Below are 25,245 nucleotides of genomic sequence, written 5' to 3'. Positions count from 1 at the left end.
AGTGCCCATTCATAACATCTCCCGAAAACCTACGTTTTTTTTTATCCCCTCAAGTGCCTGTCCAATGTCGTACAATGTCAGCCCGAATATGTACTGCTAAAGACGAAGTTTCAGGCACTAAATAAGCTATAGATGAGAATAAGCAGCACCATCTCCCCTGATATTTACTACGCGGTGAGGCATTTGTACTCCATCAACATTAATTATTTCCAGAGACATAATTTTGTCTATTTGTCCAGCGCATCTCGCACAAAAGCAAGGGAACGATGAGAGCACTAGAACTCTGCTCACATCGCGTCGCTTCACCGACTTTATCCTCAATTTTTGTGCGCTCCATGTGTACATCAGGCATGTAAGTGTAGGGAATGAGAACATCAAAGTGCCCATTCATAACATCTCCCAAAAACCTAAGTTTTTTTTTATCCCCTCAATTGCCTGTCCAAAGTCGTACAATGTCAGCCCGAATCTGTACCGCTAAAGACAAAGTTTCAGGCACTAAATAAGCTATAGATGAGAATAAGCAAGCACCATCTCCTCTGATATTTACTACGTGGTGAGGCATTAGTACTCCATCAACATTAATTATTTCCAGAGACATAATTTTTTCTATTTTTCCAGCGCATCGCGCACAAAAGCAAGGGAACGATGACAGCACCAGAACTCTGCTCACATCGCGTCGCTTCATACCTCAAGCCGCAAGTAGTAAGTCTGTAATAAGCGGAATACCGCTATGCTTTGCACTCAAGGGACGGAAGAACAATCCCAAACGCTTTTTTATAGTAGATTATTGTACTGTACATTTAATTGCACACAACCACTAACCTATGAAGGCACGACCTCAGTAGGAGAGTCTTCAGAGGTGGTGCAGTATCTTCAGCAGGTGCGTTGTTGTCTTCAGTGAAGAAGTACTAGGCAGTGGGTGGCTGGGTGCGCGGCTGAAGAACATCTTGATAGGCAGTTGCATGCACTGTCTTTTCATATGCGTGAGGAGGCTTTTGTAGGGTATTGCCATCTTTAATCATATCCAAGAGTTTCACCTTCTCCTGGATAGTAAGCATCTTCCTCCGGCGCTTAGTTTTATTGTCAGAAGGCTTAGAAAAAGCAGCACGTTTAGGAGCTATCGTAGGGCTTAGATAAAAGTTCTCAGAAAGCGTATGCGTAGTGACGTAAGCGTGTATGAGAAAAAAATCGCGATAGAGTGAAGCCGCGAAAGTCGAAGCGTGATATAGCGAGGGATCACTGTATATATATATATATTGTCACAAGAACGAGACATGGATAGATAAAGGGTTGGGGCAGCCACCCGTATAATGTGGTATCCTGGCTGCAAAAGGTCATTTTTATCAAATAATCAGCACTGAAGTGCATTCAACTGAGTCCAGAACAAGAATGAGGAAACAAAGGAAAAGGGGCAGGTTTTAAAGGGGGAGACAGGAAGTGAGGTCATATGGATCCGGCACGTAGTCTTCCACCATTGGTTCATAGCCGGACATGACATCAGAGGGACTGGAGCTGGTGTGGCCGACTTCCATTGGCTCAGTCAGAGAGCCAGGTGAAATCCCCCGGGGATGGTCTACAGGCAAGGGAGAAAAAGAGTCAGTGCACTCTGCCACACCCCAGCATGCCTCCAAACTGCCTTCACTCAAGCCCTTTAGCTGACTCCCATGCGCACGTGTGTGACAATATATATATGGACGGAGAGGCACAGTGGGGAAAGTAAGTGAGACCGACCCTCTTACAATGGTCAGATCCAAACTGCCGCGGCGTCCCAAATTAAGCGGAGGAAGCGGTTTGGGGAAGCCAGTTCCTCCGACATGGGAGGACGTGCCGCTGGGTGCGCACATCCCGCGAAGAGCCGTCCTCTGCGGAGGCAGAGGAGAAACCCGCAGCTTGGGAGGATTATGCGACGCCTGACCCCACTAGTGGTTCCGTGGCGGGGACTGCGGACTGCTCGTGTGAGGAAGTCGAAGGAGGGAGCATCGGGGTGCCGATCGGAGCGGTGAGCGCTGGCCCAGCTAAAAAGACGAGCCGAGGGGCTGCGTCAGGGTAACGTCCCCGCCCCTTGTTTTTCTGTTTCATTTACAGGTATGGGCCCTAGGCTGAAATGTGTCGGCTTGCCGCCAAGGAGTTCACGTCCTTGCGGAATGGTCCGCTGGTCCTTGGAGGTCCCAGCTAGTGGGGGAGTACTGTCACAGGTGGCTGGGTGTGGTCGGCAATCAGTTGCCTATTTAAGGAGCCGCCGCCCTGCAATCAAGGCTGGAGTCGGGTGAGGAGGAAAACGAGGTCGTGGCAGAGGAGGCGAGGAGAGGCCCGAGTGATTTGTGTGTGAAGACAGTGGCTAGTGAGAGCCTGGACTTTGGGGAGACTGGGGGTTTGGTGGCGGTGCACTTGACATTTGTATATAACTGTAAATAAACGTGTGGTGATGGCTGAAACGGTGTCCGCCTGTGTGTGTCCGGGCCGCCCTATTTCACAATACATAAATTGAATTGCCCAATGATTAAAGTTCTTAGAGAATGAGATATATAAAAAAATCATGCAGCAAGTGTTAGTGTAAATACCAAGTTCCTGTAAGTTTAACTCTTTTTAATAACAATTAGATTAAAAACACGTCTAATGAATTACTCTGTGTCACAGATGGGTGGAAGATTAAGCCTGTATTATTGTTTATTTGTGGCAGGGAATCTTTTGACCCCACAGTAACAGTACACCCAACGTCTGGAACTACGGCCTTGCACCTGTTCAACCGGAATCAAGTAATCCTACATCTCATAGGGGATGTCTCCACGCAAACCATTCTTTACTGGTGGCATGAGCAATTAGCAAAATATCAGAACGGGTGTTCTCAGGTCATTTAACCAATTACATTATAGTATATGGTCTGAATTCCAGCAGCACTTCAATTTTACCAGTATCAGTCTATCACAATAGGTGATTTCAGTTTCTCTTCTTTCTCTCAAGTGGCCAGCTGTGCAGTAAAGTAATTACATCTTGCTTGCAGATCTGTATCACACCCTCTTTCTGGCCCTCTTCAGCTCTCTTTTTTCTACCTTCACCTCTGTCTTGGTCATTTAACTCACTCAGCTTGAATTTGCTTGTGGATTTTGTAAGACTACTTGTTTAGCAGCAGTTCAGAAGTGGTTGACAAGTGTATAACGTCCATACAAGGCAAGGGTCACAGCTAATGACCTTTTAGAGTCAAACTTGTGTCCAGACAGTTACTCTTGTGACCAGCATGTGGCTCATGCATGTCTTTTGTTTAACCTTACTTAAAATGTCTTAGCTTAGATATACCTATTCAATATCTCTCTATTATTTACAAAAATCCTTGGATGAGACAAGACTTTTATAGAGACATACTTTCAAGTCCCGCGAGACGAGACTTTGTGCCAACAGCGAAAAGAGATTGAATATATTGTTCGGATTTAAACTTTAAACTTATACTGTAGATCGTCTAATTCGTGTTGCCATCAGGGAAAAGTAGCATTTCTTCCCAATGAAGAGGCGTATCCTTCTTCTTCTTCTTCTTCTTCTTCTTCTTTTGGCTGCCCCCATTCGGGGTTGCCACAGCGGTTCATCTTCTTCCATATATTTCTGTCCTCTGCATCTTGTTCTGTTACACCCATCACCTGTATGTCCCCTCTCACCACATCCATAAACCTTTGCTTAGGCCTTCCTCTTTTCCTCCTCCCTGGCAGCTCTATCCTTAGCATCCTTCCCCCAATATACCCAGCATCTCTCCTCTGCACATGTCCAAACCAACACAATCTTGCCTGTCTGACTTTGTCTCCCAACCGTATAACTTGAGCTGACCCTTTAATGTACTCATTTCTAATCCTATCCATCCTCGTCGCACCCAATGCATATCTTAGGATCTTTAACTCTGCCACCTCCAGCTCTGTCTCCTGCTTTCTGGTCAGTGCCACCGTCTCTAACCCATATAACATAGACGGTCTCATTACTGTCCTGTAGACCTTCCCTTTCACTCTGATATTCATCTGTTACAAATTACTCCTGACACTCTTCTCCACCCATTCCACCCTGCCTGCACTTTCTCTTTCACCTCTCTTCCACAATCTCCATTACTCTGTACTGTTGATCCCAAGTATTTAAACTCATCCACCTTCACCAACACTACTCCCTGCATCCTCACCATTTCACTGCCCTCCCTCTCATTTACACACATGTATTCTGTGTTGTTCCTACTGACCTTCATTCCTCTCCTCTCTAGAGCATATCTCCACCTCTCCAGGGTCTCCTCAACCTGCTCCCTACTATCGCTACAGATCACAATCTCATCAGCAAACATCATAGTCCACAGGGACTCCGGTCTAATCTCGTCTGTCAATCTGTCCATCACCATTGTAAATAGCAAAGGGCTCAGAGCTGATCCCTGATGTAATCCCACCTCCACGTTGAATGCATCCGTTGCATTCCTCACCACTGTCACACTTCCTTCATACATATCCTGTACAACTCTTATGCCTTTGTGCATCCCCTGTGGCTAGGATGAAAAGAGGTGTATCCTCTAGAATTAAAACATTTATTTTTTGGTGAAAGTGAAATCCACAGAAGCGAGCGGCAGAAACAGGAAGTGGCTGGCATATAGCATTTGGTGGTTCGCTTGCCAAAGGCTCGTAGTGCAGGCTGGGGGGCTGGCGAGTGAAGCAAGCAGGGGGTGAAGCCCTAGTAATTAAACATATTAAAAACTTAGCAATAACAGAAAAAACTATTGTAACAGAAAAATGCACCATCGTCAAAACAATTTGTTCTCAATTCTTCTGTAGTTACACATCTTTTATCAGAGGGTGTGACTGATAGCCATGCTTTGTCGCCAGATATTTGACTAATGTTAGTTGTCTATGTCTAATAGTTGAAAGTGTGTAGCATTTTTGTATGCCTGAGAAAAAACATCTAGGTTTGTAAAGACTAATGAGATTGATGATGTTTGACAAATTTTAAGTATGATGTTGTGATGCACAGAAAATTTGGATGCCAACTGGAGAGCTTGGCTAACCTCACCAGGAAATGTTCCACTTGCAGTGTATTTCCACACTGTCCATCGCTCTACAAAGTAAATCCTAACATTTCTATGCTAAGTGTTTTGCCATGGAATCATACCATGAGCTGTCACAATTTGCAAATGTGCACTGTGGTACTTAATCTTTTTTCTTGATGAACCTCAGAGAATTGAAATGTTTTGAAGTGTCAATATTTTTTTCAACTTTTACTAGGTACAAGTAAAAGTAACATTTTTTAACTCTTACGCCTCCCCTCTAAAATTGGGTTTAGATATTTTAACAAGTGGTTAAACACAGTTACTTTTGTAGTTGTGTTTTTTTAATTTATATAATTTTTCATATGTATGCCAAGCACTTTTTTAGGTAATTATTTTTTAATAAGGACCATAGTGTGGTTTAACAAGGAATCTGTGAATCCAATCAAAACAACTAGAAAAATAACAAGTGTTGGGGTCCAGTTTTGAAAACCTTGGGCACAGTTCTGCTTCTACTTTCAGTCTATTCCTGTTTTTATCTTTTTCAGAAAGTTGAAGGTTACTGAGCATTGGCAATTGTTTCCAAAACAAAGGCTTTCCTCAGTGGATTAATGTTAATAATCTATACTAATAAAAGACAAAGCTCTCACTCACTCACTCACTCACTCACTCACTCATCACTAATTCTCCAACTTCCCGTGTAGGTAGAATGCTGAAATTTGGCAGACTCATTCCTTACAGCTTACTTACAAAAGTTGGGCAGGTTTCATTTCGAAATTCTACACTTAATGGTCATAACTGGAACATATTTTTGTCCATATACTGTAATAGAATGCAGCTCGATAGCCGTGGGAGGCGGAGTTTCGTATTAAAGCATTTAACCAATCACATTTCAGCCATCATTTGTTGCCAGGCAGAGAGGCTTTCACAATCTGTTGTGGAGGCACTCTAACACAGAATAAATGTCGATTAACCTGTTGCTTTAACCAATCAGATTTTGAGTTGGTGTCAGTAGGGCCCTCTAGCAGGCATACGGCAACGTCACCGTATTTAGACCCATTGATTGGATAGAAGCCGATATGAGGAACTCTCTGAGGCCACTGAACGCACCACAAACGCTCCGAGCGAAAGATCGTCGCGTGCACTACGGCCAACTCCATGGCAGGATTCTGGACAATATTATTTGCCAGACACAGACCAGATTTCAAGACCACGAAAACCCAATGTTTGTCACGCTCCTCGAGCCCCAGAAGTTTCAGGAATACAAGAAAAATTTCACGCATGCAGCCTTCTCCATTTTAACACAAGAGCCACGGAGCGCTTTTTGATCTATCTCGGCTAAAAACAGAACTGACTGTAATGTATGCCATGGATGATTTTGCAGAAAAATCTCCCACTGATCTATTTGACTTCCTTCATCAGAAAAATCTGAATAAGAGCATGGGGCAGCTGTTCACATTGGTATATTTGGCGGTGAGCATTCCTGGGTACACTGCTTCTGTCGAGTGGACATTTTCAGCCCTAAAGAGAATTGAAACTTATGCCAGAAATACCATAGGGCTGGCTCGCCTTTCAGCATTAGCTTCGATGGCAATAGAAAGTGAGGTTTTGATGGAACTGAAGCGCACGGATAATCCGTATGAAAGAGTAATTGAACTGTTTTTGGGGAAAGAGAGGACGATGGATTTTATTTACAAATAATCCGAATTTTTGGTGAGTAAAATGTTGCGATTTTCCTAAATAATATTGCAAGTTTATGAGTTATTATTGATGTTTTTTATGTGTGTCGCGGCTGTGGCTGCAGTAGAAAGAAACTTGTTCATCCCTGGTTTGTCTATTCAATATAGGCATTTATTGTGGCTACAGGAGTTATCTTTTATATTTTTATATATATATATATATATATATATATATATATATACCTGTATATATATATATATATATTTATATACACACACCCCGATCTACATACTGTCAAATAAACAAACCACACGCCGTGGCGCAACATGAGAGGCTTCGCCTCTAGCGCTGACATCCGAGGTTCAATTCCCGAGAGGGGGTGCAGTGAGTGTGTATTCCTGATGAGCCCAGAATTAGGGCGAAACACGTGCTGCGTACTGTTTGCATTATTTGACAGTAAAACTATTTCAATATATTCAATATATATATATCAGCGCTTCCGATTCATTTTACCCTCGCACCCCCTTGGTTTGAGAAGAAGTATGAAAAAATATGAGATTAACGCAGAAAAACAGATCACCAATTGAAGCTTTATGAATAATGGATACTTTATTCACCATCAATAATTGTTTTTGTAAAGCCATACTCAGTGTAATCCTCCTTCCATTTTATAATTTTTCCACAACTAGCCATGATTAAATGAACGGTAAAAAAGTAAGAGCGAAGCAAGGGTGACTTATTCAGGCAGGCAGGCGACAGCTCAATAGCTCGAATTTGGATATAAGTAGGTTCTATTTAGTCGCCAGAAATATCTTTGGTAGGAATGGAATTTGAATTTAGTCTTTAAATTTCTATAGTGAAGAAAAATTTATTCAATGATGACTAAATTTAACTTACATTCCTACTAAACATATTTCTGTTGACTAAATAAAAATTACTTATATTTAAAATTTAAATAGAACTTGAACAGATACGATAGTTCATAATACCCACGCAGCACTAAGTGCACGTAAGAGCAGGAGTCATCCATTTTAACAAGCAGCATATTGCACTGATACGAAATAGCCTGCCCATTTAATTATTTAGGAATGGATAGATAAATTAAGATTTTGTACAAGTAATGTTTAGAATTTTTCTTCCTCGATGGATTCTGGCACCCCCAGCAACAGCTGCTCGCACCCCAAAGGAGATATATATACTGTATATATATACACTCACCTAAAGGATTATTAGGAACACCTGTTCAATTTCTCATTAATGCAATTATCTAATCAACCAATCACATGGCAGTTGCTTCAATGCATTTAGGGGTGTGGTCCTGGTCAAGACAATCTCCTGACTCCAAACTGAATGTCAGAATGGGAAAGAAAGGTGATTTAAGCAATTTTAAGCATGGCATGGTTATTGGTGCCAGACGGGCCGGTCTGAGTATTTCACAATCTGCTCAGTTACTGGAATTTTCACGCACAACCATTTCTAGGGTTTACAAAGAATGGTGTGAAAAGGGAAAAACATCCACTATGCGGCAGTCCTGTGGGCGAAAATGCCTTGTTGATGCTAGAGGTCAGAGGAGAATGGGTCGACTGATTCAAGCTGATAGAAGAGCAACTTTGACTGAAATAACCACTCGTTACAACCGAGGTATGCAGCAAAGCATTTGTGAAGCCACAACACGCACAACCTTGAGGCGGATGGGCTACAACAGCAGAAGACCCCACCGGGTACCACTCATCTCCACTACAAAGAGGAAAAAGAGGCTACAATTTACACAAGCTCACCAAAATTGGACAGTTGAAGACTGGAAAAATGTTACCTGGTCTGATGAGTCTCGATTTCTGTTGAGGCATTCAAATGGTCAGAATGAGTCAGAATTTGGCGTAAACAGAATGAGAACATGGATCCATCATGCCTTGTTACCACTGTGCAGGCTGGTGGTGGTGGTGTAATGGTGTGGGGGATGTTTTCTTGGCACACTTTAGGCCCCTTAGTGCCAATTGGGCATCGTTTAAATGCCACGGGCTACCTGAGCATTGTTTCTGACCATGTCCATCTCTTCATGACCACCATGTACCCATCCTCTGATGGCTACTTCCAGCAGGATAATGCGCCATGTCACAAAGCTTGAATCATTTCAAATTGGTTTCTTGAACATGACAATGAGTTCACTGTACTAAAATGGCCCCCACAGTCACCAGATCTCAACTCAATAGAGCATCTTTTGGATGTGGTGGAACGGGAGCTTCATGCCCTGGATGTGCATCCCACAAATCTCCATTAACTGCAAGATGCTATCCTATCAATATGGGCCAACATTTCTAAAGAATGCTTTCAGCACCTTGTTGAATCAATGCCACGTAGAATTAAGGCAGTTCTGAAGGCGAAAGGGGGTCAAACACCGTATTAGTATGGTGTTCCTAATAATCCTTTAGGTGAGTGTATATAGATATAGATATAGAGATAGATAGATAGATTGATAGATATATAGAGATATAGATATAGATAGATATATACGTATATATATATATATAATATAGATAGATAGAGATATAGATATATATATGTGTATGTATATGTGTGTGTGTATATACGTAGATAATTATGTATATACAGTATGTACTGTATGTGTGTGTATATAGATATACAATACAATACAATACAGTTTATTTTTGTATAGCCCAAAATCACACAGGAAGTGCCGCAATGGGCTTTAACAGGCCCTGCCTTTTGACAGCCCCCCAGCCTTGACTCTCTGAGAAGACAAGGAAAACTCCCAATAAAACCTTGTAGGGAAAATGGAAGAAACCTCGGGAAAGGCAGTTCAAAGAGAGACCCCTTTCCAGGTAGGTTGGGCGTGCAGTAGGTGTCAAAAGTAGGGGGTCAATACAATACAATATACACAACAGAACAATTCCTTAAGACAGCATAATAAAAATTTTAGAATTACGGTTTAACAGTAGATGATATGACATAATTAGGTTTGGATATTTTTAGAGTCCTGGAGACCTCATCCATCTAGCTGCATCTCCATTTGGCCATGCCACGGCTGAAACATTGCTCCGATGAAAGGACCCTCTTTCCCATGATTCCTGTGATCCTCCATCAGGGATGACTTTACCTTAGGCAGGCAAACAACTTGGCAGGTGGGCGTGGCACCAATGGCCACATTTGGGTACCGAGAAAAGAAACAGAATAGGTGAGGGTTAGTATTCAAATATAATTATCATGTTACTTATGTTATAGTGCTAATGACTAACAACAGAGATGCAGTATGTACAGTTAATCAGCAGCTCTAGTCAGGATATGCTAAACTGAAGTAGTGAGTCTTCAGCCGGGATTTAAAGGCTGAGACCGAGGGGGCATCTCTTATGGAAGCAGGAAGACCATTCCACAGTTTAGGGGCCCTGTAACTAAAAGCTCGACCTCCCACTGTTATTTTATTAATCCTTGGAATCCTAAGCAGACCGGCATCTTGAGATCTTAATGTGCTCAGGTTTGTAAGTCATGATAAGTTCAGACAAGTAAGCGGACCTTGGCCGTTTAATGCTTTATATGTTAAAAGGAGGATTTTGAAATCTGCCCTAAATTTAACTGGGAGCCAGTGTAAAGATTTAAGAACTGGGGTTATGTGTTCATATTTTCTTGTTCTTGTAATAATTCTTGCAGCGGCATTTTGGATTAACTGGAGGCTGTATAGAGAACAGTTTGAACAGCCAGTGAACACCGCATTGCAGTAGTCAATCCTACTAGAGATAAATGCATGAATTAATTTCTCACAATCCTGTTTATTTAGAAAGCGCCTTAATTTCCTAATATTTTTAAGATGGAAAAACAGGTTTTGGACGACTTTGTAATATGCGCTTTAAATGACATGCTAGAGTCAAAGATAACTCCTAGATTGCGGGCTGATTCAGTAAAATTAATTGGGATTCCAACTGAGTTAAATGACGACAAAATATTGCTGTGATCAGCGTCATTCCCTCCAACAATTAACATCTCTGTTTTATCTGTATTTAAAGACAAGTAGTTCTCATTCATCCATTCCTTTAATTCACTAACACAACTAATTAAAGACAACATCGGAGAAACTTCATTTGATTTAAATGAAAGGTATAACTGGATATATATAGATATGTATGTATATATGTGTATGTGTGTGTGTATATATATATATATATATATATATATATATATATATATATATATATATATATATATATATATATATATATATATATATATATACTGTACTTTTCTTTTTCATTACTTCTTTAACACGCTACTTCTCCGCTGCGAAGCGCGGGTATTTTGCTAGTACTAAAATAAAATGTTACATATACTTATTTTAATTTTAATCATTGTTAACATTAGTCTTTGTAATTTATTGCATATTTTTCTGCCTTAGTCTACCAATTTTTAAAACTGTTCTAAAAATGATGATAGATAAAACAAGGTTACCAAAAGTAAAATATTTGAACATTGGTGGATCGGATCATAGAGACATGCAGAGTGCAGTGTGTGGGGTGTAGGGGTGAGAAGGAGCTCTTACCTTTGAGGCTCACTTTTACAAACATCCATCCGTGCTGCATGGTTTCTGGGCAGACTTCATCCTATCGTGAACAGGCTGAAAGAAGTGGGGGGTGAGCAGGAGCTGTAACCTCAAGCCCAATATGAGTGGTGGGAGACTTCAATTTGGCACTAGCAGTGGACAGGGTACAGGAGAATGCAGGTGGGAGATACAGCCATAGAGTCTCTGAGTAGGAGGACTGTGAAACCTCCTGTAACAAGTGGTTCTTTTAAGAACTTATTTTTACCCCATATTTTTTTGTCTACTCCTGTACCACCTGACAGCTGCTAGCATATGGCACATGTTAATAATTGCATCTCTACTCTATAATTACATTGATAAAGGACCACTTTTATGCAACAATTAAAAATATGTTTGGTTACCTTTATATTTATTTAAAAGCCGTGTGAGACAATATAAAGACCATGTTTAAAATTGGGATTGATTTTTATTTAATTAATTTTTAAGAATGTGTCTTGCCAGTGCTGATGCAACCCCTTTCATTTGCAGGCTGGGGGGCTTTTACCCATAATCTGAATAACATTGTATTAAAGGGGCTGAGTCTAATGGTTGCCAGAAGGGAAGAGTGTCTTGTTTACTGTGTTGCCTCCTGGGCACACAGATGGGAGACCTCCCAGGAAAGGTGGGTGGGCTCCTGGCCAGTTGGAGCAAATTTACATTCAGTGAATTTAGAAAGTATTTAGAACTCTTCACTTTCTGTACACTTTATTGTGTTGTAGATTTAGTTTGAAATGGATGACTTGCAATTTTTGCCTATCTATCTACACTCAATAACCCATAAATGACAAAATGAAAACATCTTTTCAGAAAGGTTTACACATTTATTAAAAATCAAAAACTGAATCTCTCATTTATATAAATATCCAGACCCTTTGCTGTGGCACTCCAAATTGTGGTCAGGTGCATTCTGTTTGCTTTAAATATTATTGAGACATATCACCTATGGCAAACTGAATTGATTGCACACAGTTTAGAAAGGCACACATCTGTGTACACACTGCATGTAAGGATAAAAACCAAGACTTGAAGTCCAATGAATTATTTATGGACCTCTGTGATAAACTTGTGGTGAAGCATAGATCACAGCAAGGGTGTAAAACCATTTCTAAAACTGTATTTGTTCCCAGGAGCACAGTTTCCTCAATAATTGTGAAATGCAAGAAGTTTGGAACCACTAGGACTTTTCCCAGAGTTGGTTGTCCAGTTAAACTGAGTAACGAACATGAAGTGCTTTGGTCAGCGATGTAACCAAGAACCCAGTGGTCACTCTAACAGAGCTTCAGAAGTCCTCTCCTGAGATAGGAGAACCGTAAGGATGCCTGTGTCAGCAGCAATGCTGGAATGGATTCAGGACAAGTCTTAGACTGTCCATAAGTGACCCAGCCAAAGCCCATACTTAAACCCAAATTCCATAGACCATCTGCAGAGAGACCTGAAGATGGCAGTTTACAGATGCTTAACAATCCAATTTAATGGATATTGAATGTACTGACTTGGAAGTGTGGGATAAACTGCCCAAAGTTAGGTATGCAGATGTTGTAGAGACTTACTTGAGATGGCTCGGAGCTGTAATTGCTGTCAAAGGATCTTCCACAAAGTACTGAATTAAGGATCTGAATACTTATAAGACTGACAAATTTCAGTTTTTGATTTTTAATAAATTTCCAATCCTTTGTTAAAAACATGTTTTTTACTTTGTCATTCATGAAAGTGAAAGGATCTGAATATTTTCTGAATCCACTGTATACAAGAGCAGACTGCAAATTCTGCAATTCAAATTTAAATAGGTTTAAAGTGGAGTAGAGGTTCTGACAAAAATCCATTCCAAATAGTGTTAATTTCTATTTTTTTAAAGTCAATGTTATTTCTTCACAATGATGATATATATTTATTTGGAACATGAAACTTAGCTTTGAAGTGAAACATTTTTTTATAAATTTTAAATAACACCTAGCCTGTCATTTCATTTCAATTTGGAAGTCATTGGGCACGGGTTTCGAGTATGAAAACAAAAACCTTAAAACTTACAGACTATGTCTATTTTATAGGCCAAGAGTGTTGTCAAGTAGTCATCCACTCCTTCAGATGGCGCATATATTGCAAAATAAATCTTCAGTGTCATTTTAGAGAGAATTAAAAATTAAATGGCAAAATATTTCTGTGATAGTCATCCTTTTTAAAAGGCAACTGGCTGTGTATTTCACTTCATTGATCATCTTCCTCCATGACAACCTTTCAGCCACAGTGGTGTGGTTTAACTTCTGAAAAGTTGTGTGCAAACACTATTATTGGCTTTATTTAATGTACCTACAGTAGATATGAATTATTGTGTCTGTTCTGTACACAACTAGGCAATTATCACTGATAAAACGTCACACTGACAATCATTCACTGTCTTTCAGTATGTGGGATAAAAGTAAGTAAAAGTCAATTTAAATTTGCTGTGAATCACAACTCCAGATTACCTCATCATATTAGAAACTTACTAATTACATTCACTCACTCAAACTTTATCCTCAGTTCTTCTATTACCATATCTTTGACTTGCACTGATTAGATATTGGCTTGTGCTGCTTCAATATGTTTTATTGTTGTTTGCCTTTACATAATCACTAGAGAAGGAGAGAGGTTGGGAGCATGCGCTCATAGAAGCCATGGAATAATATAATTGTTGTTGGAAGAGAATTGCAGAGACGAAGGTAGGATAATATGCAGCCTGAAGTTATAGAAGTTTTGTGAATTAGGGGTTTGCCCAAGTTAACTGACAAAACACCACCAATGATAGTCGCTGTGAACAGGAACTATATGTATACCTCAAGAACTTTTGTTGATACCTGAATGCTCAGGAACATGAAAGGCATGTTTTCTTTAACTGATTTTTTTGCTGCTACAAAGTTGGTGTATTCAGTAAGTTTTTAGCCCTTGTTTTCATGTTTGGACCCCTACCTTATGGCTTCCATTTAAAAATGCAAGAATAGCCTAAGCATTTTTTTTTTCATTTATAAAAAATGGTTTACTTTAGAACACAATTTTATTGGCAAAATAATATAAACCACAATTGTGAAGAAATAACTTTGTCTCAAAAAATACCAAACGTTTCCATTAAGGAGATGTTTTAATGCTTGGTTCAGATCTTATTGTAAGATATAGCTCCATAGATGTATTTGATTGAGGGTTCTTTTGGGTGGCACCAATGTGCTGGGAGGCATATCAGCAGACAAGTCTAAGAGTGTTTAAAACAGGGAAATGGGGTGGAATTTGCAGGGAGTTTAGGACAGGCAGGTTTATAACTTTACATAAAGGGACAGACAATAGTATAAACACTCAAATGCACTAGCTAATTTGGAAATTTGTAAAGCAAAATGAGTACTATATTAAAATGTCTCAATGCAGGAATAAAATAAATAAGTTGCTGTTATATACACATAATCATGATATCACAGCAGTAACAGAAACCTGGCTAAATAATAGGGAATAAGTTTAATATGGAAGGTTACACATTTTTAGGAAAACATAGGTAAAACTGAAATGGGAGGGTTTTCCATTTATATAAAAAAAGAATTTCTTCGATTGGTTAATGGACTGGATCATGCTTAGAATGTTTAGATGTGCATCAGAGGTAAATTAAAGGAAGCAATTGTTAAGTAAAAGATTAAATATCAAGCACAGGTGCACTGGTAAACAGCCAACTTAAGATCATATTTCAATAGTATGCTGGATTCTAAAAGTGAGGTGCAGGTTATATTATTTTACCTATAATTTCAGAAAGCTTTTGATAATGTGCCACATGAGAAATTAGTCATCAGCCTAAAAAAATGGGTCAGGGAATGATTAGTTATCAAAGTAAAAGAAGGGGAATTCAAGGCACAGTGTGTTCAAGGGTGTAAAATTGGATTAATATCAATAACCAAGGGTTATGGTGAGAGGATATTTTTTCAGAATTAGGTGATGTTAAAAGTGGTGTCCCACCTGAAGCAGTGCTGGGGCCTCTGCTATTTTGCATATGTTAAACAATATGGATAAGTATATATATATATATATACACCAAGTAAAGTGGAATATCAGATAATCTAGATTATCTGAAGTATTGCAGAGGAATCTGGACAACATAATACAGGGTTAGGCAGATTTGAGGCACTTTACATTTTTGGTAAGGTTGAAACTTGAAAATGATGAGAAGAACCTAGGTGTCACAGTGGACTCATCAGAGACCACAATCAGACAGTATATAGACATCGTTAAGATGACTAATAAGATGTTAACTTAAATAGCAAGATGTGTAGAGTAGAAGTTAAGAGAGGTTATATTTAAGATATATAATGTAATGTAAGGATAAATCTGTAGTAATATGTTAGGTTTTGGTCTCCATGTTACAAAAAAACAAAGTACAGAGAACAGTGAACTATGGGGAAAAAAATCAAACGAGTTGAACCATTTTAGTTTAAGCAAGTGGAGATTAATAAGTGACATGAATGAAGTATTTAAAATTATGAAAGAAATTAGTGTGGTGGATCCAAGTTTAACACAGATATAAACTTTGTAAGGCTAGATTTCACTCTAAGATTTGAAAGTTTTTCTTCAAATAGAGAACCATAGACACACTGAATAAATTATGAAGTATTACAGTTAAGAGTACAACTTTAGGGACATGTAATTTTGGAAACGTTATGTGACTAGGATTGAAGAATTTTGTTAGGCTGACTACTCTATAATCATCAAAATTATCCTAATGTCCAATCTTTGTAGGTGTAACAACTGAAATATTAAAGAAAAAGGTACCAGAAATCAGCAAGGATAGCATGATAAATACTTAACTTTTGTGTATTTTCACTTTAATGTAACATCATGAGATTTGGTTTCTTTCCAACAATCTGGTGCATAGCACCTTGCAACACTGTACTGGATTCCAATGCATTACAGGTTACACTCATGTACATGTTCTCACTCTTACTGGGCCAGTTAAGGCCCATTAATAATCATAACCTGAGAATGAATGCGCAAATTTTATAAAAGCAGTTCTAGGCCAAGAATTGAATTCTAGGTTTTAGGTCTATGTACAAGTAGTACGAAGACGTGTGCTTTCAATATGTGCATATGCTTGGTTTACTACCCACTTGGGCATAAACTGTAATCTTTAGGCTCACAGCTAAAGAGTGAACCAGGCTAACAAGAGAAACACCAACACCATAAACTGTTATGTACTAAGTTTCAAGTGCCTATTAAGTAGTTTGTTGTCCATTTCACATACATAACCAGTATTCCCCAAAACATGTGTTTCGGAAACATGAGACACTTTCCTTCCCTGTAAGTGTCCATTTAAACTTGCACATCCACCCCGCTGTAAAAGAGGTCTGCAGAAATATGGAGCCATCAAGTGCTTCACTTCACAGTTCATATTGTTCACACACACACACACACACGTGCAGCTGCATTTGTGTTTTACTTGGTAAAAGGGTAAGTTCCAATGCTGTGTGGGTGGAAGTGTGCTAATTAGACACTCTTCTTTGGTACAGGAGGAGAATGAGGAGGACAACAATATTTTGGTTAACTATGATTTTAAATTTTAACATGCACAGGTTAAGCTGCTCGACTGTTACAGTTAGCTGTACAGTATGTAAAGTGATAATAATGTCTAGTGGAAGCAGTCTCTTCTTTTTTTATTTGATTGTTACACTGCAATATTCATGTCCCCATCTTTTTTCATTGTTTTTGCTTAACTTATTTGTGACATTTTTGTACTGCTCTTTTCCTTGTCCTTGTTCTTGCCACAGTTCATTCACAAGCACTATATAGCTACTGTTGTGGTGGGACGGTAGGTTGAATATGGGTCCAAGAACCCTGTTTCCATTTACTATAAGGACAATCTTTCAGTTTCTTTCCTTAACTTTACTGACTACTCATTGACCACTGAGAGTCCTATTGTGACTTAATGCTTAAATACAATAGGGAAATTGCTATTTGGTGGCTAACTGTTTCTCTGGTGGATCCTGATTTCTCTAGTTTTTTTTTTTTTAGTCTAAAGTCTTCCAGACTAAAAACAGAACAGCTTCTGGCAGCTACATTCATTCTAAGCCAGTTCCAAGGATCTGCTATTTCACCTATTTTTTGATGTGTCCTATTAACTTTCGTAATTTATGAATTGGATCCCTCCCTTTACTAGTTGTATGTTTTAGGCAGTCTGGGAATGTAAAAAAATGTTTTGTTATGAACACACTGCACTTTTAATCTGTGTTTACTGATTCTTCAGTAAAATAGGAAAACATAAACTGTTCATCTTTTGTAGATAAGAAGACTTCCAATTACTGTATATTACTAGTTATTCATGGTATGCATTTGAAATCACAAATTAGTTGACTTGTCTGAACATATCTCCTATTTCTGTTTAGTAACAACTAATGATTTATTCCTCATGAACAGCTGTCAAGTGATTTAATACATTATGTAGGGAAAATAATGTATGCATACTTGCAAATTCAGTATCTTTCCAAAGAAAATTGCATGACTTTTTGGAACATGCTTTTTCTTTGTCATGCTTCATTTTTTATCAGCTTATCAACTGCAGGAGTGTGTAGTCCAGGAGGTCCCTAGTAACTTTTTATTACTTGAGTTACTTATTTATTTACTTGTTTACTCGCAGCATCTAGCCTGTAAGAGTTTTACTTTTACATTACATATAATTCAGCATATTTACTGGAGTTGTTCCTTTGAGTGCACTGGAACAATTTCTCTTTTAGCTACATTTTTATAAAGTAAATTGGGGGGGTTGATGGATTTTAATCCTGCTCAGTCCACAAAACATTTTGATGATTTTAACAAAAAACTAAAATACAAAATAGTAATTTTTGACACAGACGAATGATAGCAGGATACAAGAGCAAATCCTACAATAAAATAGAATGTTCCAGTACCTACATGAACTAGTTTCTGTTCAAGAAATCCAGCCACCATTGTGGCCCTCCAGGACTAGGATTGACCATGCTGATGTGAATCATCCGTAAATTCACAATAGAACTTCACCTCTCATTACATTCATTTGTTGTTGAAAACCAAAATGAATAGTATAATTATTTCTTCATTCAGCCTTTGACGAAAGCACAGTAACCCATACTTGGTAAAAATGTTTAGATTCTGGTTCACTTTTTTCTTTTCTTGTAGTTTGAAGGCAACAATTTGAGACAGCTGATAGTGAAGATTTGCAGGGGTTACTTTGTACCAGTTTCTCCAAAGTACTCATATGACCTGCGATATCTGATTACTCATCTTTTTAAAGTAAGCCCTCGTGACAGACCTTCAGTTAATTCTCTCTTGAAGAAGCCATTCTTAGAAAAACGAATAGTGAAGCATTTAAGTTCAGAGGTAAGTACTAAACACCTTCCTTTAACTTATGCTTAGTGACATGTCAAACATGGCCTAGATTTTATCACTATATATACTGTGACAACTGTGTTGCTTAATATGATACCCACTTTCCTTTTATTACTTGGTTTGATGGGAGGTGTTAAGCTGTGCTCTTCTTTTCGCATTTATCCACCTATTTCTATACATTTTTCCCTTCTCAATTTTGCCACTTTTGTTAAACACACCAAAAGTGATGTTTAAAGTATATTTTGGATATGAGTAAATAGGAGAGACAATCTCAATTTGCCATAACTAAACTTTCAGATATACTGTTCTGTCGTAAATGATATTCAGGAAAGAATGTTCCGATAAAGACTTTAGGTTTAAGAGTATGTTAGGTGTGATAGAAAGAAGATTGTTTAAAATAAGTGAACTGGTCCAGATTCCTTTAGGTATTTTCTTTGAATTAATTTTTATGTTTCTTAAAATAACATAGAACCCTTTCTCTATCGAATTGCTCTTCAAAACTGGTGTTAATTTTATGATGATTTCATTTATAAAATCTCTGCTATTGGCATTTGTGTCAAATAATTATGGTTTCTGTTTTGAATTTTCTGAAGTGGTCATTCCTCTAATTTTTAGGAAATGGAAGAAGAATTTAGCCATACAGTACTCCACAAGAAGAAGTTTACCACTGCACAGTCACCTACTCCTCATCCAGTAAAGGTGTCAGGTTGGTTGATCTAACTGATTTTGTTATCTTTAACCCAAAATTCCAACAAAATGTAAATATTAAACCAAATATATCTTCTTTATATGTTTACTTTTTCCTGTCTGTCATTCAAAGACAAATGTAAGTAAGATCTATATATGTATGTAAGTCACTAATGCACCAACTGATGGGAAGTCAGTCCATTGTAGTTAAATTAGTGTAGTGAGATAAAGCCAGTGTCTATGCACATCCATGAAGTGCATTTTGCTTATTATTTGACCATAATATGATTTTTTTAAACTTGTAGAAAATATATCATGTTTCATTTTGTTTTAGAAATAGAGTGTATTTTCAACCACAAAAAGAATTTCAAGCTCTTTAAAATGTGTTTGTTTTTCCTGGATCATTTTATGTCATATTCAGGCTTTTCTTTGCATTTTACACCATAAACCACATCTCTGTAGTATGTGAATATCTTTTTGCAATAGATATTTAATACTTCATCATAACTCCAGCATTCAAAACACACCACAACTTTCTTTTAGCAGTTAAAGAAGTTCCTGTTTTACCTGTATTGTATATGTCAAAGCAACACAATGACAGAGTAAACAATCATGCCCTTAACTGTATGTATACTCATCGGAAACAGATGTGGTGTTAGCACAGCAATGGTTCTGCTGTTCCTTTTGGATACCCACTGAAGTTCACTGGGGTTTGTTGAGGAAATTAGAATTGGTTTGGCACAATCAGAAGTTCTATTGTCTGGGGGAAGCATAATTCTGTTACATCTGATAGTATTATATTGTTGTATTATCGTTTGAGAATTAAGTAAACCACTATTCCTTAATATATTTAAATTTTTTTTGTGGCATGTAGCTATCACACTGAAATTTCTATGTACTATAGGAAAGTATGTATACATCTTTGTGATTCTTTGCTGTGTTCTTAATGCTGTAATAATGGCATTTTAAAGTATAATGTTTACTGTGTACCTGATGTGGGATAGCATCCTGATTAGCAAAGGTTGCTTGTAACACAAGATAGAGTGTAATTGAGAAATGAGCTGTAGAGGAATAGACATATTGTTGTTCAGTTGTTATGCTTAGGTTGTTAATATCCTCAGCATTGATTTATGCTTACTGTGTGCTTATTTAAATATGAGGCGCAGAGCATTATACTGTTGCAGCACATTGCAGACTTTGTGTTGTTCATTGACAGAGTGGAATGGTGTCTTACATGCTGTCTTCCAGATAATTTGTAGGAAACCTGACACCCAGAGTATTTCCTAGGGAGGCTGTGCCTGACATACAGCATAGAAGACAGGTTTTTATAAGACATGCTGGCAGCAGTCGGTATACAGTACATAGAACACCTTACTTTGAAATATCAAACAAGGCACACTAATGTCATATTCTGGAATCCTGGTGTTGTTTAACCTCATATTTAAGGCCTGGGAGGCTAATTTTGCTCTTGGCTGTGTGGAAGGTGACAACATCCCACTTCTTACAACAGACACATCTCAAAATGTTACTGTATTATTATCAATGACATATCAAATCTATTTCTGCATGTTATTTTGCATTTTATTTTAACTATATAATACTTGAAAATGTGTGCAATGCCTTGAAGTGTAAGTGGGGAGTGCACACATAAATCTGAACTGAAAATTTTAAAACTTGATTCTTCTAATGCATATTACTGTGTAGATTTTGCATATTAGTGTTCAAATTATATGGCATGGTGGTGTAGCCTGACAAAGCTTCACCACTTTGATTCCACACTGGGATGATTTTTAGATGGGGTTCATGTGAATTTCCTTTGGGGGCCCAGCTTCTTCTTCTCACAGTTGAATGATATGTTTTCAGACTGATAAATGAATGATTTTGCTCTGTTAAGTACTGGCATTGTATCCAATGCTGGTTCATAAATTGTTTCAGTTGCTTCTGACACCACAAAACACTGAAAATTATTTAACACAAAGTAGTGTAGAATCAGTTATTGTGCTGTCCACGCATCTATCTTTTTTCTGAACCTACTTATCCTATTACCAGGTTTCAGGCAACTGAAAGTTATTGTAGTAACATCAACCACAAGCCCAGACTGACAGAATCACCTAAAGACGTAATATGCACACCTTAGAGAAGAACCCACTTAAATGGAAAATATGCACATACATAATATACAGGACAATTGCAAAATCCAGACATTGACCATGCTGGTAATCACCCAGCTGTGAGGCAGCAGCTCTAAGCACTGAGCCATCTTGATTACAAAAAAATAACATTTCTGCTAACAGGTAACTTGTATTTCAGATTACCTTTTCTATAGAGTGTTTATGAGCAGCTTTCCTGTTAACCCTCATGTGTTGCCATCACTGTTAGTGCTATGAAAGTTACTTGTCTACATTGAAAAAACTCTTTGGTGGATATACCATACAATTAGTTAAATTAACTGGTCTTGGAGTGAGTTATTCATTTATATTATTAAATGTTCGCAGAACAGTAATTTATTCTGGCTTTGAGTACAGAATATTTATTTTTAAAATATTTTTGCTGTTTGTTTTGGATACTGATTAGAGATGATGCCTCACAGGTTCAGGTCTAGTCACTGTTGGGATCTTTGTCCACGTCCCACCTGCTTTATAATCATCTAGTGTGGGTGTGTGCTTTGATGTGACTAACATTAGACTGGTATTTTTCCAGAACAGGTTCCCAACTTTGCTTTTGATGCTGCTGCTCCATATGTCTCTACAACAGTGAACAAGCAAAATGACACCTTTTATTGGCTAACTAAAAAGATTACAATATGCAAGCTTTCAAGGCAACTCAGGCCCCTTCTCCGGCAAGATGTAATACAGAAACTGGACTTTCCTGTGTTTACATACACACTAGGAAAAACAACAGCATTGGAAAACCTTTAATTGAGAAATCTTAAATGTAAAAAATTAATAGATTTCTTCAGGCTAGGGTTCATTTAACAAGAGAGAAGAACAATGTATGGTCAAGATCTTTGGATAAGATAACTGTCCAACAAAGTCACTTGTTGTTTCTTGTCCAAATGTCTATATAAACACAGGGAACTCCAGTTTCTGTATTACATCTTGCCTGAAGAAGGGGCCTGAGTTGCCACAAAAGCTTGCATATCGTAATCTTTTTAGTTAGCCAATAAAAGGTGTCATTTTGCTTGACTTCTCACTACGTTCATAATGGCTAACATGGTACAACACCCTAGTACTAAAGCAGTGAACAAAAAAGATTCAGAATATAGATGGGTATTTGTTTTGATAATTACGCTGACCATATAATTAAATACTATTTTACAGTCAAAGTTTTTGTTCATAAATGAATTTTGTTGTGTGTACGAAATATCAGATACCCCTTGACATATCAAAGTGGACTCCAGGAGACTTTCAAAAGAACTAAAGCTGCTTGCTTTCATAGAATATTTTGTTTTAATCTCACACAATGGAATTTTAAGTACCAATCTTGTAGCAGTTCTTTTGGTATCTTGGAATGTGTTATATGTAAGTCTGGCTTTAAGAAATTGAGTAGTTTGTTTTTTTTATTATAGATGTTAAAAGTCACAAGCCCAGGTCCCAAGCAAGACCTCCCGTCACCCCTTTAAAGAAAGCAGATCCACGCAGAAATGAATGGAAGCCTCCTGCAAAGATCTATCAGCAAGATTATAAAGTAGGTTAAACTCATTAATTTCTACAACTTTCAATGAAGTTCTTTTTTTATTTCCAAAATCAACCGTGTTGCAGTAATTGTAAATGACTACCACAATGCATTATATTAGTCCATAAATATCTACTTAGGTAGAAATCCCATTATTGCTTTCTCTTCTATTGCAGTCTCTGTTCTTTACTTTTGTGCTCCAACTGCTGTGCTCAACCCATGAATGTAGGGCCTATGCATGGATGTTTCTCAGGTGTACCATTTCATCAAGTAGTTAAATGCAACTTGTACTTGATCACCTCTTTAAATGCATATCAGGTGGTCTTCAGTAGTTATTTTTTACTTACTTGAAAATAAGACCTTCAAAGTCCAAAGATCTAATCACTATGCCACACTGTCTTCAGTTGTTGTAGATATCCTAATACTCAAATATGGAAGCAATGATTGTGGAAGAAAATATAATTCAATGAGTTTGTCTTGTTTCTTCCAGTCTTCATTCAGTTAACTTTTTTTTCTTTCTGTTTCTAACAAACATTATGTGCCAAATGCTAGAATAGTCCGTGAATGCAAATTTACATATGTGCCCAGGCCAAATATTGCATACAATACTAATAGGTATTCAAGTGGAATATTTTCAACATGAGTTGTTACCGTAGACCATTCAGGGGGTTGATGTACTCTCTATGCTATGTCAATGGACATAAATATGAAAAATTGTTGATGATTGTGAACTATTCTGTCTTCTGTCCATCAATGCATTATCTGATGGGAAGTTGTTTAAAACAGTATAAACTCATTCATAAAGAAATGGGGTTCAAAACACTGAACAAAGGACTTTTTTAATCAACCACAGATTTCTGTCCTATGTTCACATCCCATACCCAGTCATTGTAGACATTGTTTATGTGCAGTTTGTTCTTCCTTGGCTTTTTCCTGGGGTAAACTAGTTTTCCTCTAACATTTTTACAGTTACCAATGTTAGGTTGACTGGTAATTTCCAGATTGGCTCCATGTAAGTGCAGATGTATGCATGTGTCGGCCCTGTGATGCACTGGTGGTCGATCCAGAGTTAGTTCCTACCTTATGCCAGTCGTTGGGAGGGTATATTTTAACCCTGCAACCTGTAACTGGTTTAGGCACATTTAAGAATGTCATTTTATATATTTTTGCCACCTCCTCTGTTTATCCACTAAATGTTAATGTTAATGTTAATGTTCAGCATTTTAAATAGAAAGTGTACATCCTTTTGAGGTGTTATAGTCGATCATTGCCTGCAGGGTTTCTGCACCTTAACAGTTGGGTTTAGATGCTTACTACATTATTGTGTGTACCCAGAGATTGACCGTACTTTGAAATGATACAGAGATATTTGAAAAAAGTAGGTTAAGATTAATAACCTGATAATATAATAAAAAATCAGTATGGAATAGTTCATATAGTACTTCCATGTAAATTTCACTTTAATGTTAACATGGAAAAATCACTCAACTGAAGATTTTACAATATAATACAATTGATTTTACTCTACAATAATATATAATCAAGTATATTTACTTATATTTATTATGAACACATAGAGTAAAATGAACAAGAAACTGAATGAAGTGCGCAATTGAATTAATATTTAATTTGACTCTAATCACATTGGGCCAAAATGAATAAACAAGCTTTACTAATAGACAGATTGATACAGGGTGGCTTAATGCCTCTGTCCACATCGACCTTTGCAGATCTGTTGTGGTGTGTGTGTGTGTGTGTGTGTTTGTGCGTGCTCATTTCTTTCTCTTCATCAGTTAGCATGTCCTCTGATTTGTCAAAAAACTGTCAGCTATCTTCACTTATAAATATGTTTGAGTGTGTAAGTACATATGTGCGTATGCCTGCATATACAATACTTCCATGTGTACATAAATGCATATTTAAATAATGTATCTCAAAAACTACTCATACATATTTTTACAAATCAGTAGGCCTGATTCTATGACTAAACAAAAATACAGGTTAAGTTAACAGCAATTTTTAGCACAGTTATCATTAGACATAGGTCAATAGGCTTTTAAGGCTACACAAATAAATACTGGACCAAACTATACCGAAATCAATTGACCTGGAGCATTTAACAAGGAAAGCATGATGCAACTTGTTTTTCAGAAGTTATCATTGTGCATAGGTTTCCATATACAGACACCATACTAAAATTACTTTTCTGGGCATTTTGAATATCGTAGAATCAAATTGTGAATTTAACTCCGTAGCA

At 37.7% G+C, this 25,245-nt stretch overlaps 1 protein-coding gene across 1 annotated transcript in view; it reads left to right on the top strand.

Annotated features, from left to right (window-relative positions):
• LOC120523687 (serine/threonine-protein kinase Nek5-like) overlaps window positions 1-25,245 on the top strand; it is an 84,780-nt gene that overhangs the window by 20,876 nt on the left and 38,659 nt on the right. Inside the window, exons 9-11 of the mRNA XM_039745238.1 lie at window positions 18,417-18,617; window positions 19,242-19,332; window positions 22,882-23,000. Coding sequence (XP_039601172.1) covers window positions 18,417-18,617; window positions 19,242-19,332; window positions 22,882-23,000 — 411 coding nt within the window. The remainder of the gene's footprint in view (window positions 1-18,416; window positions 18,618-19,241; window positions 19,333-22,881; window positions 23,001-25,245) is intronic.

This window comes from Polypterus senegalus, chromosome 2, assembly GCF_016835505.1.
Source record: "Polypterus senegalus isolate Bchr_013 chromosome 2, ASM1683550v1, whole genome shotgun sequence".
Taxonomy (NCBI): Eukaryota; Metazoa; Chordata; class Cladistia; order Polypteriformes; family Polypteridae; genus Polypterus; species Polypterus senegalus.
This window is presented reverse-complemented; position numbering and strand designations above follow the sequence as displayed.